Genomic DNA, 15,456 nt, shown 5'->3' with positions numbered 1-15,456 from the left:
CAGAGTACTAAAGAAAAACAAGATTAGCTATTAATAAACAAACAAAAATGTATACAGTGTACTTTATTTACCAACAACAGTAGTAGCGTGCATTGTAAACTTAGTGTATTTGCAGTAGTTATCTATATTTACTTTCACTATACCATACGTACAGAAAATGTAACTAAAATTTACTTATGATTAAAATGCCAGTTGTTTGAGAGTTCCAGATGATAGAATGGCAGATATGAATGAGTTTACTGTACTGTATGAGTCACTTCACCACAGAAACAGTGGTCTGCATGGGATGCACCTGCATAACCTTTTCACCACCAGCACTACCCCTGTCACATACAGCTATTTTCTTCTGTACTTATACTGTGCTGAATGCAAGCAGCTGGAACAGAGAAACACATATACTGGAGAAAATGATACTATGATTTGTGACTAATTCAGGAGTTCACCTCTATATAGCAAACTTTGCTATGTATTTAATTTCATGTGACTAAATCCCACTAACATCGGAACATACTTGGCAACATAGGGATGCATTTTAGCTATGCCAAGACTCTTTGCTGAATTAAAGCCTATGGAGAAGTTGGTGCCAAAACAGCTTGACAGCCACTTATTGCTCTGCCTTGGTGACAGGACTTGGAAAGGGAGCAAGAGAGCGTGAATTTGTGTGTGTGTGAGAGAGAGAGAGAGAGAGCATAAACAAAACAAAAACATTCCTCTACACACACTTCCCCCAGGGCAGGGGTCTGCAACCTGGGGCTCTTTCAGGCCTTCTTGGTGGCTCCCGATGCTACAACTGCAAAGTCAAAAAACCTCTCCTGATTGTTTTTTGATATTTTGGTGAACATCTAAACGGCTGAATAACGAACAACTCATATCTAAATAGCAAACGCTACGTGATCTTGAAACTTTGCATAACTCCCCCTTAAAATGTGCACAGCATTGGGGGATATGTGTGCGCTGTTCTTAAAACAGGGGTTATAAAAAGTATGGTTTGATGTTATTTATTAAGGACTGTCTCATATTCATGTGTATTGCGGCTCTTGGATTATTGATTTTTTTCCTGAATTCGAAAAAAAATGGCTCTTCTTGAACTTTTGGTTGCTGACCCCTGCCCTAGGGAGAGGATGAGTGAACAAACACATGCCAACACATCAGTTACGTTGCTTACTGCACTACTGGAAAGCAGTCTAATACTACAGTATTGAGTGTGGTACTTGACTGCTTTTTGTTTTGAACCTATGCGGAATAGAACAGCATAGACTTACAGCTCCAAGATTAAGAAAGAGTGTGGTGTGTTCCCAATTCTGACATGACAGCAGCAGTTACCCAACAAATAATATTTTGAATTTTGTCATACTATCTTTCCATGATCCTGGTACATTATGTCAGCTGTGTATTAGCCTGGCTGCTGCTGCTAAACGTAAACAGCTCCCAGCTGCACTTGGAACAGAGTGGGTGGTGGGGTTAGATGAGACATTTATTTTCCAATTTATATTGCAAATTCAATAAAATATAAATTAAAAATACTACTTATTCATGTCTTAAAAAGCAGTTTGTAGCAGTTTTCCAATGAATCCTATATCAGAGCAATTCTAGGCATCTTTAACATTACACAGAGGCATGATTTAACAAGAATGAATAAAACCAACTTTTCATATTAAAACTTCCTCCAACACTGTTATAAAGGTTTTGCATTTGGACTTTGCATGATATGAACTTTATCTCCAGTGCTACATAATGGTAATAAACTTCAGATTGTTCTCACTATCATCCCTCTCTACTTGAAGTGGAGACTAAAATGTCAAGCTTATTTTTCGTTGAATATCCAATTTTATAGGTTTAGTTCCTTTTTATTGGTTTATTTTTACTGCCTGATTGCTGGATGCTTGCCTCTGCATTCATTTTAAAGCAACATAGCAATGTATACCTTTTACATGTAAACTGATGCTCAGATTGCTAAGCTGTATAACAACAAACAGTTACACTTTAATCATCTTGGTCAAAATAACACCCTCTCTTTTCCATGCACAAAGACACAAAAAAACCCCAACCCTATTCCGTTAATTAGCTTTTTACGTAATAACTTGCCACCAACACTTCACTCCACTTTTCCATAAGATGTTTGAAAAATTCTATAGGGCAGTAAACCCATAATTTAACGGACTAATGAGGGAAAAGGGTGTCTGTTAATACTGCAGGTCCGTTATATCTGAATGGTTGTACTGTATGATGCTGCATTGAGTTTCCCAGCCCATCACTCACTCCAGTCCTCTGCCCCTCCTCCCTTTCCCTCTCCTGCCCCATTCTTCCCCTCACACCTCCATCCTCCTCTCCCAATTACCAGGAGAGGAGCTGAATGCTGGCCTGGCTCCTTCCATCTCCTGCAGCTCTCAGTGCTGTGGCTCTTCTAACCCCTGGCTCTGAGCTGCCCGTGCGAAGGTAGAGTGTTCCGCCCCCAGCCTGCCAGCGGGCAGCAGCTTCTGACACCAGGGCTGCTGCTCAGAGCCATTGCAGGCAACAGTGGCTGAATGCCATCATGCTCCCAGCCCTCCCACCAAGCTCCTCTGGTCCCAGCCACTCTGGCAGCTCCTCCAGCCCCAGCAGCAGCTCTGGTGAGTCTCCAGCATTTATTTAGGAGGGGCCGAAGGGCAGGCAGGCAGTGTCCATTATATTGGGGTCCGTTAAATCGAGGGCTTACTGTAATGAATTTAAAAATGTTTGGAGAAGAAATATACAGAAGATCAACTACAAAAATAAATGATAATAGTTCGGCTTCTGATTACACCCAGAACTTAAATGGCTGTAGTTTGTGTGTGTGTCTGGTAATAATTTGAGCCATTAATTTGATTTATTTCAAGTTCCTGTACATTAGTCAAGAGGCCTGGGTTAAGTGATTGTCTTTACCACCGCACAGGGACAAATAGTGAATTATTAAATGGTGCGATATCCCTTCTGTAAGGAGTTCTGATGGCTTGGTGTCGTAAAAATAAATGACATGTACTGCACAGGAGTATGTATAGTGTGCAGGTGATGTGTTTATGCTGTTACAGAACCTCACACGGCAACTAAAACTGGCAAATACAGTAATTACCCTTCTATATACTTCTAACCAACCCAGACATATTCAGTACCTAAAGGCACCACCAATAAACAAGGAGTCAGACAGAAGGACAATGAGAAGATCAGAGCACACTGCAGTAACCTGAAACACTTGAAGTATGTAAGTTTTGCCACAGTGGCTGTTCTAAAATTTAGCGAGGGCAGACCATACGAAACAAGTTTACTGGAACAAGAAGGTTTGAAATCAATCTCAAAGAACTGAGCCAGAAGCTCCCTCTGGGTAATCGGCATTCAATATAATTTTTATTCGAAGCAGATACTGGAAAGAAAAAGAAGCTTCTTGGCAAAGTAGGAGCCACACCTGCTCTCATTACATCAAGCACGTTTAGAAAGATTCCAGAAAAACTGGTCAGTTGTAACACAATTCACAACCCCTTACAGGGCAGAAGGGAAAGAACAATTCTTCATGACACAAATGGTCAAGCTACTTCTCAGCACAAAACACCCCCTAAAAACTAAATAAAACCAGTCAAGAAGCACATACAACAATGTAAGAGTTTCATCTTATTTAATCCCAACAACAATTTCTATCACCCTAGGAGAACAAAATATGCACATTAATGTGGGACTAGAAAGAGTGCTTGGATTTTAACACTAAAGCTTACAGTGGCTTTAAGCACTGAAGAAAAGTGTCACTAACAAAAGTGGGTAACCTTTGCCTATCATGAATATGAGGACTGGTCCACACCACACATGCATGTACAGGTGTGTGGTCCCTAGGGCCCTGTGTGACTACAAGTGTCTACCCTTGGATGGAGAATACGCAGATAGACATTTCTATCTGCAGAACTGCAGCGCTCTACTCTCAAGAGATGCTGTGGCCAAAGGAGATTGTTGGTGTCAATCAAAGGAGGTTGGCAGCACCATGCAATCACTCGCAGGAACCAGCACCCTGCACCGGCAGCTCCTCCTGATCATGTGGCTGTACCACCCTCAGCCGCATCTCCTAGCTGGGGTGGTACAGCCCCAATGGCAGTGGCTGTGGAGATTTCTATAGTAAATTAATATGTAGCACATTAATTGGTCTACATAGACCCCGCTAGGCAGCAATAAAAGTTCCATAGTGCGCTTTAACCTTCTACTAACAGTTCCACGTTACAAAGCACACTAGGTAACTTTAGTGCATAGCAGCTAAGGGCCACACAGATCTATTAATCCTCAGTGCAACATGTAGGCACGCTTTAGTAGTTACAAACTACCCCACTTTGCAGACAAGCCCTGAGTCTTCTCACACCTCTACTGAGTCTATCCAAAATTAAAAAACGAACAGTCCACCCAAGGCTTCACAATTTTTTGAGATGGCCCAAATATGCTAAAACTGCCAACAGTTTCACAATTAATGCATTTTTTTTTAAATGAGCACGGTGAGAATGGAAGCACGTATTCTGGAATGGTAGTTGAAGCATGAAGTGCCATGTGAATGCCTGTTCTCACTGTCAGGTGATACTGTAAAAAAGAAGTGGGCAGGATCGCCTCCCATAAATGTAAACAAACTTGCTTCTCTCAGCAATTGTCTGAACTAGACATAGTAAAGTGTAGACCTCTCGGCTTTAACGTTTTACATTGTTTCGCTTTTTAAGTGTAATTATATACGCAAAAAAAAAAAAAAAAAACTAACCCCACATTTGTAAATTTCACTTTCACAATAAAGAGATTGCATTGAAGTACTTGAGGGAGGTAAACTGAAAAATAATATTTATTTTATTTATCATTTTTACAGTGCAAATATTTGTAATAATAATAAAGTGAGCACTATGCACATTATAGTCTGAGCAGCAACTGAAATTAATATATAGGTAGAATCTCTCTAGTCCGGCACCCTTAGGGTTATCATATGTGAACTTTCAAAAGAGAGGACACCCCTCAGTATCCACCAACTCACATTACATTAATGTGTTTACTACAGTATAGTATATAAGACATTACTACAACATGGGTTGGTAGATACTGATACAGTTGCACTCCCTCTCAGGGGTATTCTTTTTTTTTTTTGAAAGTTCAAATACAGTGACCCTTGTCACCCTGGGGACCTGACAGTGCCAAGCCTCCGAACTTGCTGAATCATGAGAGGTCAATATTGTGTAGCACAGAGGAGTCCAACACGTGGCCCACAGGCCAGAATCCATCCTGTGGAGCCTTTTGATTTGGCCTGTGGAACTGGCTGTGGCACCATTTTTAAAACGCGGACATGCTAGTCTAGGGGTTCTTGGGGCTGGGTGAGGAGCGGAGCGGCTCTCGGGGCTGGATGTGGGGTGGCGTCGCTCTTGGGGCTAGGCACGGCATGGAGCTCTCAGGGCTCCAGCAGGGTGGCTCCAATGAGTCATGGGGGGCGGGGGGGAGTGTAGGGTGCCTGGCTGCAGGGTGGGGTGTGTGTGTAAGTCTGGGGGTGGCAGTTAAGCCTGGGGGCAGGGTATCTTGTATTCAGTTCCCAGGGCATGTAGAAAATTGCCATGCAACCCCTGATGAAAAAAGAGTTGGGCACCCCTGGTCTAGCAGCATTACCAACATTTCCACTGCTTACTGGGCTCTTAAAAGACATTTGGGGTAAATTACAGCTAAATAACAGCACAGAACCCTGAGAGCCAGGACTGGTGGCTGAAAACAAACTTTATGAGACCACAGGAAGCTTGGCCACACCCAGGATAAGTGGACATCTGGATAACTAAAATCATGCTTGACCATAGACGCTGCTGGATCAGAGAGTGCTGGACTAGAGCAATTCAACCTGTATTTGAAAATGTGGAAAAACATCCAAAATATTTAATGAATTCCAGTTGGTAGTCCATTGTTTAATAGTGAAATTAAAAGTGCAATTAATTTTAATAGCAATTAATTTTTTAGTTAATTGCATGAGTGAGTGATTAATCAATAACCCTACATTTTTCTTTTTTGGTTTTCTGCAAAAATAAAAGAACTTAAATAAAATCTAGACACATACAAGAGAAGAAATGGATGTAGCTTAGCACACAAAGCAAAGCTTTTCAATGTAAAGCTTTTCTTTGACAGAGAAAATAGTCTAATTCTGAGCTCTTCATAAAACATGTCCTGTTTTTGCAGAGCACAGAAATAGAATCCTCATCTCTTATGAGCTTATAGGTCGACAGCACATTTCATAATGGAGGTAGCTGTGTTTCTGATTCTTCAAATAGACAGTCTGAAACAAATGTCTCTCACAGCTGTGAGCTCTCTCACCTCGCTGTTCATTACACTGGAGTGTTAACTCTCAACTCAAACCCGCCATCTTAAATGTCGATGTTAATTGTTCCTTTGCTGATCACTTTAATAGATTAGGTAAAAAAAGACGACCAGTGCTCATAAAATAGAATTGGGAGTTGCTGCCTGGTGAGAAATTAAGGATAAAGAAAGGAAGAGGGCAGACAAAGTCAGAAAAGGGGGAGAGAAAAAGGAAGAGAAATACAGGGCAGAAATCAATGTTCATGAAAGTAAAGATATTCTCCCAGTGAATAATAACTAATGTGACAAAAAGGCGGTTAATATACTAATACTGATGAAAACAACTTTTGGTTCTATAAAAGGCAATGCTTTACTGTTTTTTTCTTTGTACAACTTTCATTGATACCTGTGGGAGATCTGCTGTGGACTTAGGGTAGTTGCACGGTTATGCACAGTAGTCCTGGCCCTAAGATCACAATTACACATTCAGTTTGACTCTCCATAGAATTAGTTGGTGACCCTTTCAAACAAGAGCAGTCAACCAACTGGGAACAGCTTAACTGGTGTGGTATTATTCTGCTCACTTAAGTATCAGAGTGCCTATCGTTGAGCCTTTAGGAGATGTCCTTGACATAGAATATGCTCACCTGCCTCTATGATTTTTTTGGTATTTACTTTTTAAATCACTTGCTATGAGGGCTTTGTAATTTGGATTCATCTGTAATGAAGTATGTAAACATTTTTCAATGTTATAGATTTGAGGTTCCAAGCTACTTCTAGGCTAACATTTTGTGAGGACAAAGGTGAAGTAAATTTAGAGACTATGAAATGTGCCAAGATAGCACTGGGAACTGAAGCCCTCAGATAATTAACAAAGGCTACGCAACACAGTAAATAGGCTTACAAGTTTCATCACATCATCACCATGCTCCCTCTCTTCTCTCCTCTCCCTGTGAACTACAGTGCTGTTGCTTGATGGACCCATTTCCAAGAGATGAGAAGACAGCTCAGTTTTCCATACTATTCTAATCCTTGGTCTCTTTGTGGAGACTGACAAAATATGGAGAACTAGTTGAATTAGTATTTTGATATGGAACTGGATTAAGACCACCAAATTTGCTTTACAAGACTACTGAACAGTATTGTAATGTAAAAACTTATGTGTAGCCATCTGGGACATACACATGTTGAGGTCGGGGGCCTGTATTCCTGCTCAAATAAATACAAACAAACCAGTTCACGTTTTCCATCACACCTGAAACCATCAGATATCTCTAGATTATAGCTGCGTGTGGACATCTGAACATGGGGAATAATTACATTTTATTACTATATATCCCTTCCTGAATTAAACACATTTTAACATGATACCTCTACATAGCTGGACACATTGTTATTAGGGGCAGATGCTTCTAATAACACAGTTTGAACAAATTGCTTTTAACACATATTAATGCAACATATCTTTCTCTGCCTAAAGGTCTATTTAATCCAGTCTGGATTTCAAAATCTAAGAACTCTGGGTTAAGCTCTCGCTGGTGTATTTTATTGCAACCCCAAAATGACTTTTTTCATTACTGGCAACTGCTAAAATTAGAAAAGATGGGACCTGAAAATAAATCAGACAATGACATATTACAGAGAAAAAGATTACACAGAAAAACCAGAACTGCCATATTATCACAAATTACTTAACTACAGGTACACTGCAGAGTATTGTATGCCACAATGAATCCCTTTGAAATAAATGGGTCTACTCACAAAGTAAGGGACTATTCAATGTAACTAACAACGGCACACTTTGGCCTTACAATACTGCTAAGAGCAGGAGCAGGACGACTGTCTTGCCATTTTCCACTGGCCACAAGCTTGACAGACACCACAGACCTTATTGCCAACACTTTAATCCTGAACTATCAGCCCTTCCTTTTGCATAACTTAACTGGAATCTTAAATAATCTTAGATTAAAGACTTACTCCATCATAGATGGTGGGATAGTACAGCAGTCTTGGATTGCAGTCAATGGTGATGTCAGATGAGCAGTATATGAAGCTTCCACTACCTGCTTGTTGCGATTCACCACATCCAAGTAACGGTTAAATTTCTCCCGAATTTTTTTTGCTAGCTGAAAACAAAAATATTTAAAATTAAATAAAAGAATCTTTGCACTATCTTCTACCATGCTAATGAATTTGTGTTTAAAGAAAAAAAAAAAACAAAGTGCACATGTTAAAGTAAAAAATGCCAGACTGTATGCAACCTATCACTTAATTTTCACTATGCCACTTGTGAGGCATAACACGGCCATACAAAACAACACATACAAAATGCTAAAATATATTTACTGTCTTGAAACCAATACTCCAAAATTTCTCATTTTTCAGCCGTGCAAATTTAGCTCCAGTTGAACCGTACATCACAAAATACAGGCTGAACCTCTCTATCTGGCACCCTCAGGACCAGACCAAGGTGGATGAGAGAATTTGCTGGACCACAGAAGGTATTATCTAGCAGTATTACCTACACTTCTGCTACTTACTGGGCTCTTAGAAGATATTTAGGAGTAAATTACAGCTAAATAACAGAGAGAGCCAGGACTGGTGGCTGGAAATTAACTTTACAGGATTACGGGTACACCCATGACAAATGGTCGCCAGCTAACTAAAGTTATTATGGATGTTGCCGGATGAGAGAGTTCCAGATTAGAGAGGTTCAACCTGTAGTAAATGCGTACACTGAGAAAAGCCATTGGTCAGTTCAGATCTCCAGTCTGACAAATGTCTTTCCTAACTATTACCAACAGAAAATTTCATCATGATTCACATTCTTACATGAACAATAAGGCACACATTGATAACAGCAATGACTTTGTCGCCATTGTTCCATCAAATACCACAGCTCAATTAGAGGCCTCCAAGGAACTTAGTTTTTAACAGAATACTGTTCAAATGAAATGCCTTGTAGAATTATATCTAATTGGTTTTGTAGAATGATTTATTACTACTACACCAGAGGACTACTTTCAACTGTCAGCTATTAAGTAGCTGAGTTAAGTTCTCCTCTTTTCTATTTTCAGGCCAATTTTCTTTTTTGATTAATCATATTCATCAGCATATTAAATATAACACTGAAACAAGTCACCCTCCTACAAAGTATACACACCAAAATTTCTGAAATAGCATATTTCAATACCATTTGCGTAACACTTTTCACTCCAATTTGGTCAAATGAATGGCGGTGGTGAGGCATTTCATTCAATACTAAAAATTATGGGGAGCAGAGAGGTTTGATAAAATGGATGATGGATGAACAACAAGAAAATTAAAATGAAAGTGCAGAAAAATAACTTACATAACCCTTATTTAAATTAAACCTTGTTAAAGATTTTCGTTACCTGAATATTGTATGTAGACAATTTTTATAATAGAATTTGCTTTTTTACATTAGCAGTTCAACTACAAATAAGCCCCACGTCCCCATGGCTACATCTACACCAGAAGCATCTGTCGACAGAGTTGTGTCAACAAAACCTCTGTCGACAGTGTGCATCTACACACAAAAGGAGACTGTCAAGAGAGAGCAGCCAGACTGCCTTCCTTCTGTCAACAGAACAGCTGACTGGAAGCTCTGCAAACAGGGCTTCCCGGTTAATCGGAAGCCCTCTCTGTTGACAGAAGTGTCTGCACTGCATTTCATAGAATCATAGAACACTAGGACCGGAAGGGGCCTCGAGAGGCCATCGAGTCCAGTCCCCTGCCCCGACGGCAGGACCGACCACTATCTACACCATCCCTGATAGACATCTATCTAATCTGTTCTTAAATATCTCCAGCGAGGGAGATTCCACAACCTCCCTTGGCAACTTATTCCAGTACTTGACCACCCTGACAGTTAGGAACTTTTTCCTAATGTCCAACCTAAACTTCCCTTGCTGCAGTTCAAGTCCATTGCCTCTTGTTCTGTCCTCAGAGGCCAAGAAGAACAAGTTTTCTCCCTCCTCCTTATGACACCCTTTAAGATATCTGAAAACCGCTATCATGTGCCCCCTCAATCTTCTTTTTTCCAAGCTAAACAAGCCCAATTCTTTCAGCCTTTCTTCCTAAGTCATGTTCTCCAGACCTTTTATCATTCTAGTTGCTCTCCTCTGGACCTTCTCTAATTTCTCCACATCTTTCTTGAACTGGGGTGCCCAGAACTGGACACAATATTCCAGCTGAGGTCTAACCAGCGCAGAGTAGAGCGGTAGAATGATTTCTCGTGTCTTGTTCACAACACACCTGCTAATGCATCCCAGAATCATGTTTGCTTTTTTTGCAACAGCATCACACTGTTGACTCATATTTAACTTGTGATCTACTAGAACCCCTAGATCCCTTTCTGCTGTACTCCTTCCTAGACAGTCTTTTCCCATTCTGTATGTGTGAAACAGATTATTCCTTCCTAGAGTGGAGCACCTTACATTTATCTTTATTAAACTTCATCTTGTTTACTTCAGACCATTTCTCTAATTTATCTAGATCATTCTGAATTATGACCCTATCCTCCAAAGTAGTTGCAACCCCTCCCAGCTTGGTATCATCTGCAAACTTAATAAGCGTACTTTCTATGCCAATATCCAAATCATTAATGAAGATATTGAACAGAACTGGTCCCAAAACAGACCCCTGTGGAACCCCACTTGTTACACTTTTCCAGCTGGATTGAGCACCATTAACAACTACTCTCTGGGTACGATTAGCCAGCCAGTTATGCACCCACCTTATTGCAGCGTGATTTAAGTTGGACTTGCCTAGTTTGTCGATAAGAATATTATGCGAGACTGTATCAAATGCTTTACTAAAGTCTAGGTATACCACATCCACTGCTTCTCCCTTATCTACGAGTCTCGTTATCGTGTCAAAAAAAGCTATCAGGTTGGTTTGACATGATTTGTTTTTTACAAAACCATGCTGGCTGTTCCCTATCACTTTACTACCTTCCAAGTGCTTGCAGATGACTTCCTTAACTACCTGCTCCATTATCTTTCCTGGCACAGAAGTTAAGCTGACTGGCCTGTAATTTCCTGGGTTGTTCTTATTCCCCTTTTTGTAGATGGGCACTATATTTGCCCTCTTCCAGTCTTCTGGAATCTCTCCTGTCTCCCATGACTTTCCAAAAATGAGAGCTAACAGCTCAGCTACCTCTTCTATCAGCTCCTTGAAGATTCTAGGATGCATTTCATCAGGCCCTGGCGACTTGCAGACATCTAATTTTTCCAAATGGTTTTTAACTTGTTCTTTTTTTATTTCAAAAACTAACTCTACCCCTTTTCCACCAGCATTCTCTTTGTCAGGCATTCCTTCAGACTTCTCTGTGAAGACCGAAACAAAGAAGTCATTAAGCATCTCTGCCATTTCCAAGTTCCCCATTACTGTTTCTCCCTCCTCACTGAGCAATTGCCCTACCCTGTCCTTGGTCTTCCTCTTGTTTCTAATATATTTGTAAAAGGCCTTTTTGTTACCCTTTATGCCTGTAGCTAGTTGGAGCTCATTTTGTGCCTTAGCCCTTGTAATTTTACTCCTGCATTCCTGTGTTATTTGCCTGTGTTCATTCTTTGTAATTTGTCCCAGTTTCCATTTTCTATAGGATTCCTTTTTTAGTTTGAGATCATGCAGGATCTCCTTGTTAAGCCAAGGCGGTCTTTGCCCATATTTACTATCTTTCCTACATAGGGGAATAGCTTGTTTTTGGGCCCTTAATAATGTCTCTTTGAAAAACTGCCAACTCTCCTCAGTTGTTTTTCCCCTCAGTTTTTCCTCCCATGGGATCTTACCTACCAGCTCTCTGAGTTTACCAAAATCTGCCTTCCTGAAATCCATCATCTCTATTTTGCTATTTTCCCTCCTACCAATCCTTAGAATTGTGAATTCTATGATTTCATGATCACTTTCACCCAAGCAGCCTCCCACATTCAAATTCTCAAACAAGTCCTCCTTATTTGTCAAAATCAAATCCAGAACAGTTTCTCCCCTGGTGGCTTTTTCAACTTTTTGGAATAAAAAATTGTCTCCAATGCAGTCTAAGAACTTATTGGATAGTCTGTGCCCCGCTGTATTAGTGTCCCAGCATATATCTGGATAGTTAGAGTCCCCCATCACCACCAAATCCTGGGCTCTGGATGATTTTGTTAGTTGCTTAAAAAAAGCATCATCCACCTCTTCCACCTGGTTAGATGGCCTGTAGTAGACTCCTAATAGGACATCACCCTTGTTTTTTACCCCTCTTAAACTAACCCACAGACTCTCAACACGTCCATCTCCTAGGTCCATCTCCACCTCAGTCCAAGTGTGTACATTTTTTATATATAAGGCAACACCTCCCCCCCTTTTTTCCCTGTCTATCTTTCCTAACCAGGCTGTAGCCTTCAATCCCAACATTCCAATCATGTGTATTATCCCACCAAGTTTCTGTGATACCAATGATATCATAGTTGTATTTATTTATTAGCACTTCCAGTTCCTGCTTATTACCCATACTTCTTGCATTGGTATATAGGCATCTAAGATATTGATTTGAACTTGCCCCCCAGTTTTTTCCTGGCCCTCTTTTTACTCTGACATTGTTGCCCATGCTCCCTCCTACTTCCGACCCATCTCCCAGGTTTCCATGTTCACCACTTACCTGCGGGCTTTGCTCCCCTGTCCCCGGCAAACCTAGTTTAAAGCCCTCCTCACCAGGTTAGCAAGTCTGTGTTCGAATATAGTCTTTCCCCTCCTCGAAAGGTGAACGCCATCTCTGCCTAGCAGTCCTTCCTGAAATAGCATCCCGTGGTCGAAGAAACCGAAGCCTTCCCGGTGACACCATCCGCGCAGCCAGGCATTCACCTCTAGGATGCACCTGTCTCTGCCCGGGCCCCTACCCACAACAGGAAGGATTGAAGAGAACACCACCTGCACCCCAAACCCCTTCACCCGTGCCCCCAGAGCCCTGTAGTCACTCTTGACCTGCTCAGCATTACACCTCACAGTATCATTAGTGCCCACATGGATGAGAAGCATGGGATAGTAGTCTGAGGGCCGGACAATCCTCGACAATGCCTCTGTAACATCTCGGATATGGGCCCCAGGCAGGCAGCATACCTCCCGAGACGAAATGTCAGGGCGACAGATGGGTGCCTCCGTCCCCCTCAAAAGAGAGTCTCCAACCACCACTACTCTGCGTTTCCTTCTTGCAGTGGTGGCAGGAGACTTCTCAGCCTTGGGGGTACGAGGCTTCTCCTCTTCTGTACTGGGCGACTCATCTGTTGACAGAAGTCTCTAGAGTAGCCACAGCCTCTGAGCATCCATCCCTCTGTATCTTCACCAAAGCCTATAAGTCTGAGAAACCCTTCTACAGAATTTTCCGTAGCAAACAAAGATTACATCCAGAAGCTGATACAATTTCCAAACTAATCTTCCCATAAGATGATCTCTAAAGATTCATGCTCAGTTTTCCAATAGTAACAGAGAGATAGCCATGCTAGTCTATATACTATCAAAACAAAAATGCAGTCCAGTAGCACTTTAGGTGATGAGCTTTCGTGAGACAGACCCACTTCTTCAGATCATAACCTTACCAGAACAGACTCAATATTTAAGGCACAAAAATAGTAATCAAAGTTGACATCAGAAAAATATTATCAAGGTGAGCAAATCAGAGACCAGAGGGGCAGAAGGGGGGGGAGGGAGTCAAGAATTAGATTAAGCCAATTATACAAAAGAGCCCCTGTAATGACCTAAAAAATTCCCATCCCAGTTTTCCAAGCTACTCAACAGCTCTTTTAGTTGATAAGTATTGTCACCCACATTTCACAGCTGAGGCACAGAACAGAGTTGTGGAAGATCACATGGAAAGCTTCTATTTGCAAACAATCTTCTGACACTGTGGGGTGAAACAGAAAATTCACAGAGGCCTAGAGCCCACGTGCATCAAGGAAAACTGTCACAGTACAAGAGGCAAGACCAGCCACTACTAGTCAGGTTTACAATCTTCAGCTTCAAAAACAGAACAAACCAGAACTACTGTCTCAAGAAACAGATGTGCTCTAAACAGCTAAAAATGTATAGCACCATTTTTCATCTGTGCCCATTTGATTCCCACAGAAAAAAAGGTGTATCAAGGCCAAACAAACTGGCCATGTCTACACAGTGTTCCCCTTTTGGAGGAGGAATGAAAATAAGGGAGATCAAAAATGAAAATGAAGCACTGATTTACAAATCTCACGCCTCATTTGCATAATCTCACATGATCACACTTCCAGAAGAGACTTTTCTAAAATCAAAACCAGCTGTGTAGATGGGGTTTCTTCAGGAAAAAAAAGTTTTTGAAAGAACCCTTCTTCCTCATTCGCTAGTGAAGTGGGTGTTTGCCTACGAAAGCTTATTTTCCAAAATATCTGTTCGTCTATAAGGTGCCACAGGACTTCTCCTTGTTTTTGAAGATACAGACTAGACTAACTTGGCTACCCCTCTCAAATTGGTTGAAAGACTGTATTCAAAGAATAGGTATCAATAGCTTCCTGTCAGGAAAGGAGGGCATATCAAGTGTAGTCTTACACACAATTTTCATTTACGATTTGGATAATGGAGTGGAGAATACGCACGTAACATCTGAAGATGACCCCAAGATGGGAGAGTCAGCAAACACTTTGGAAGACAGTATGAAAGTTCAAAACAACCTTGATAAATTAATCTGAATTTAGCAAGATGGAATTCAGTAAAAAGAATTGTATATTACTTTATTTTGAAGGAAAAAATAAAATGCACAAATACAATAGGGGGAATAACTGGTCAGGTGGCAAAGCTGATTAAGAGGATCTGGTGAGAACAGAGGATCATAGATTGAACATGAGTTGGCAGTTCAATTCGGCTGCAAAAAAGGCTAATACCATTCTGCAGTGTATTGACTGAAGTGAATATGTAGGACACAGCAGGTAGTTGTCCTATTCTGTGCAGCACTGGTGAAGCCACTGGGGGAGTAACGTATCCACTTCTGGGTGCCACAATTCTGGAAAAATGGATTAAAACTAGGGTGCGTGTTCAAAGCAATGTTGCGCTCCCTCTAATTTTTCCATGTCCATACGCAGAACGACTTTCAATATGTGCACCAATGTGGAAGGGACGTCTCATGTAACGAAAGTAATTCCA

General features: G+C 41.0%; 1 protein-coding gene across 1 annotated transcript in view; it reads right to left on the bottom strand.

The window, feature by feature from the left end:
- The window catches only part of CACHD1 (cache domain containing 1), a 199,094-nt gene that overhangs the window by 88,666 nt on the left and 94,972 nt on the right, over positions 1 to 15,456 (bottom strand). The window contains exon 3 of the mRNA XM_075002823.1: positions 8,269 to 8,417. Coding sequence (XP_074858924.1) covers positions 8,269 to 8,417 — 149 coding nt within the window. The remainder of the gene's footprint in view (positions 1 to 8,268; positions 8,418 to 15,456) is intronic.

This window comes from Carettochelys insculpta, chromosome 9, assembly GCF_033958435.1.
Source record: "Carettochelys insculpta isolate YL-2023 chromosome 9, ASM3395843v1, whole genome shotgun sequence".
Taxonomy (NCBI): domain Eukaryota; kingdom Metazoa; phylum Chordata; order Testudines; family Carettochelyidae; genus Carettochelys; species Carettochelys insculpta.
The sequence above is the reverse complement of the archived record's forward strand: the minus strand, read 5'-3'. Positions and strand labels throughout refer to the sequence as shown.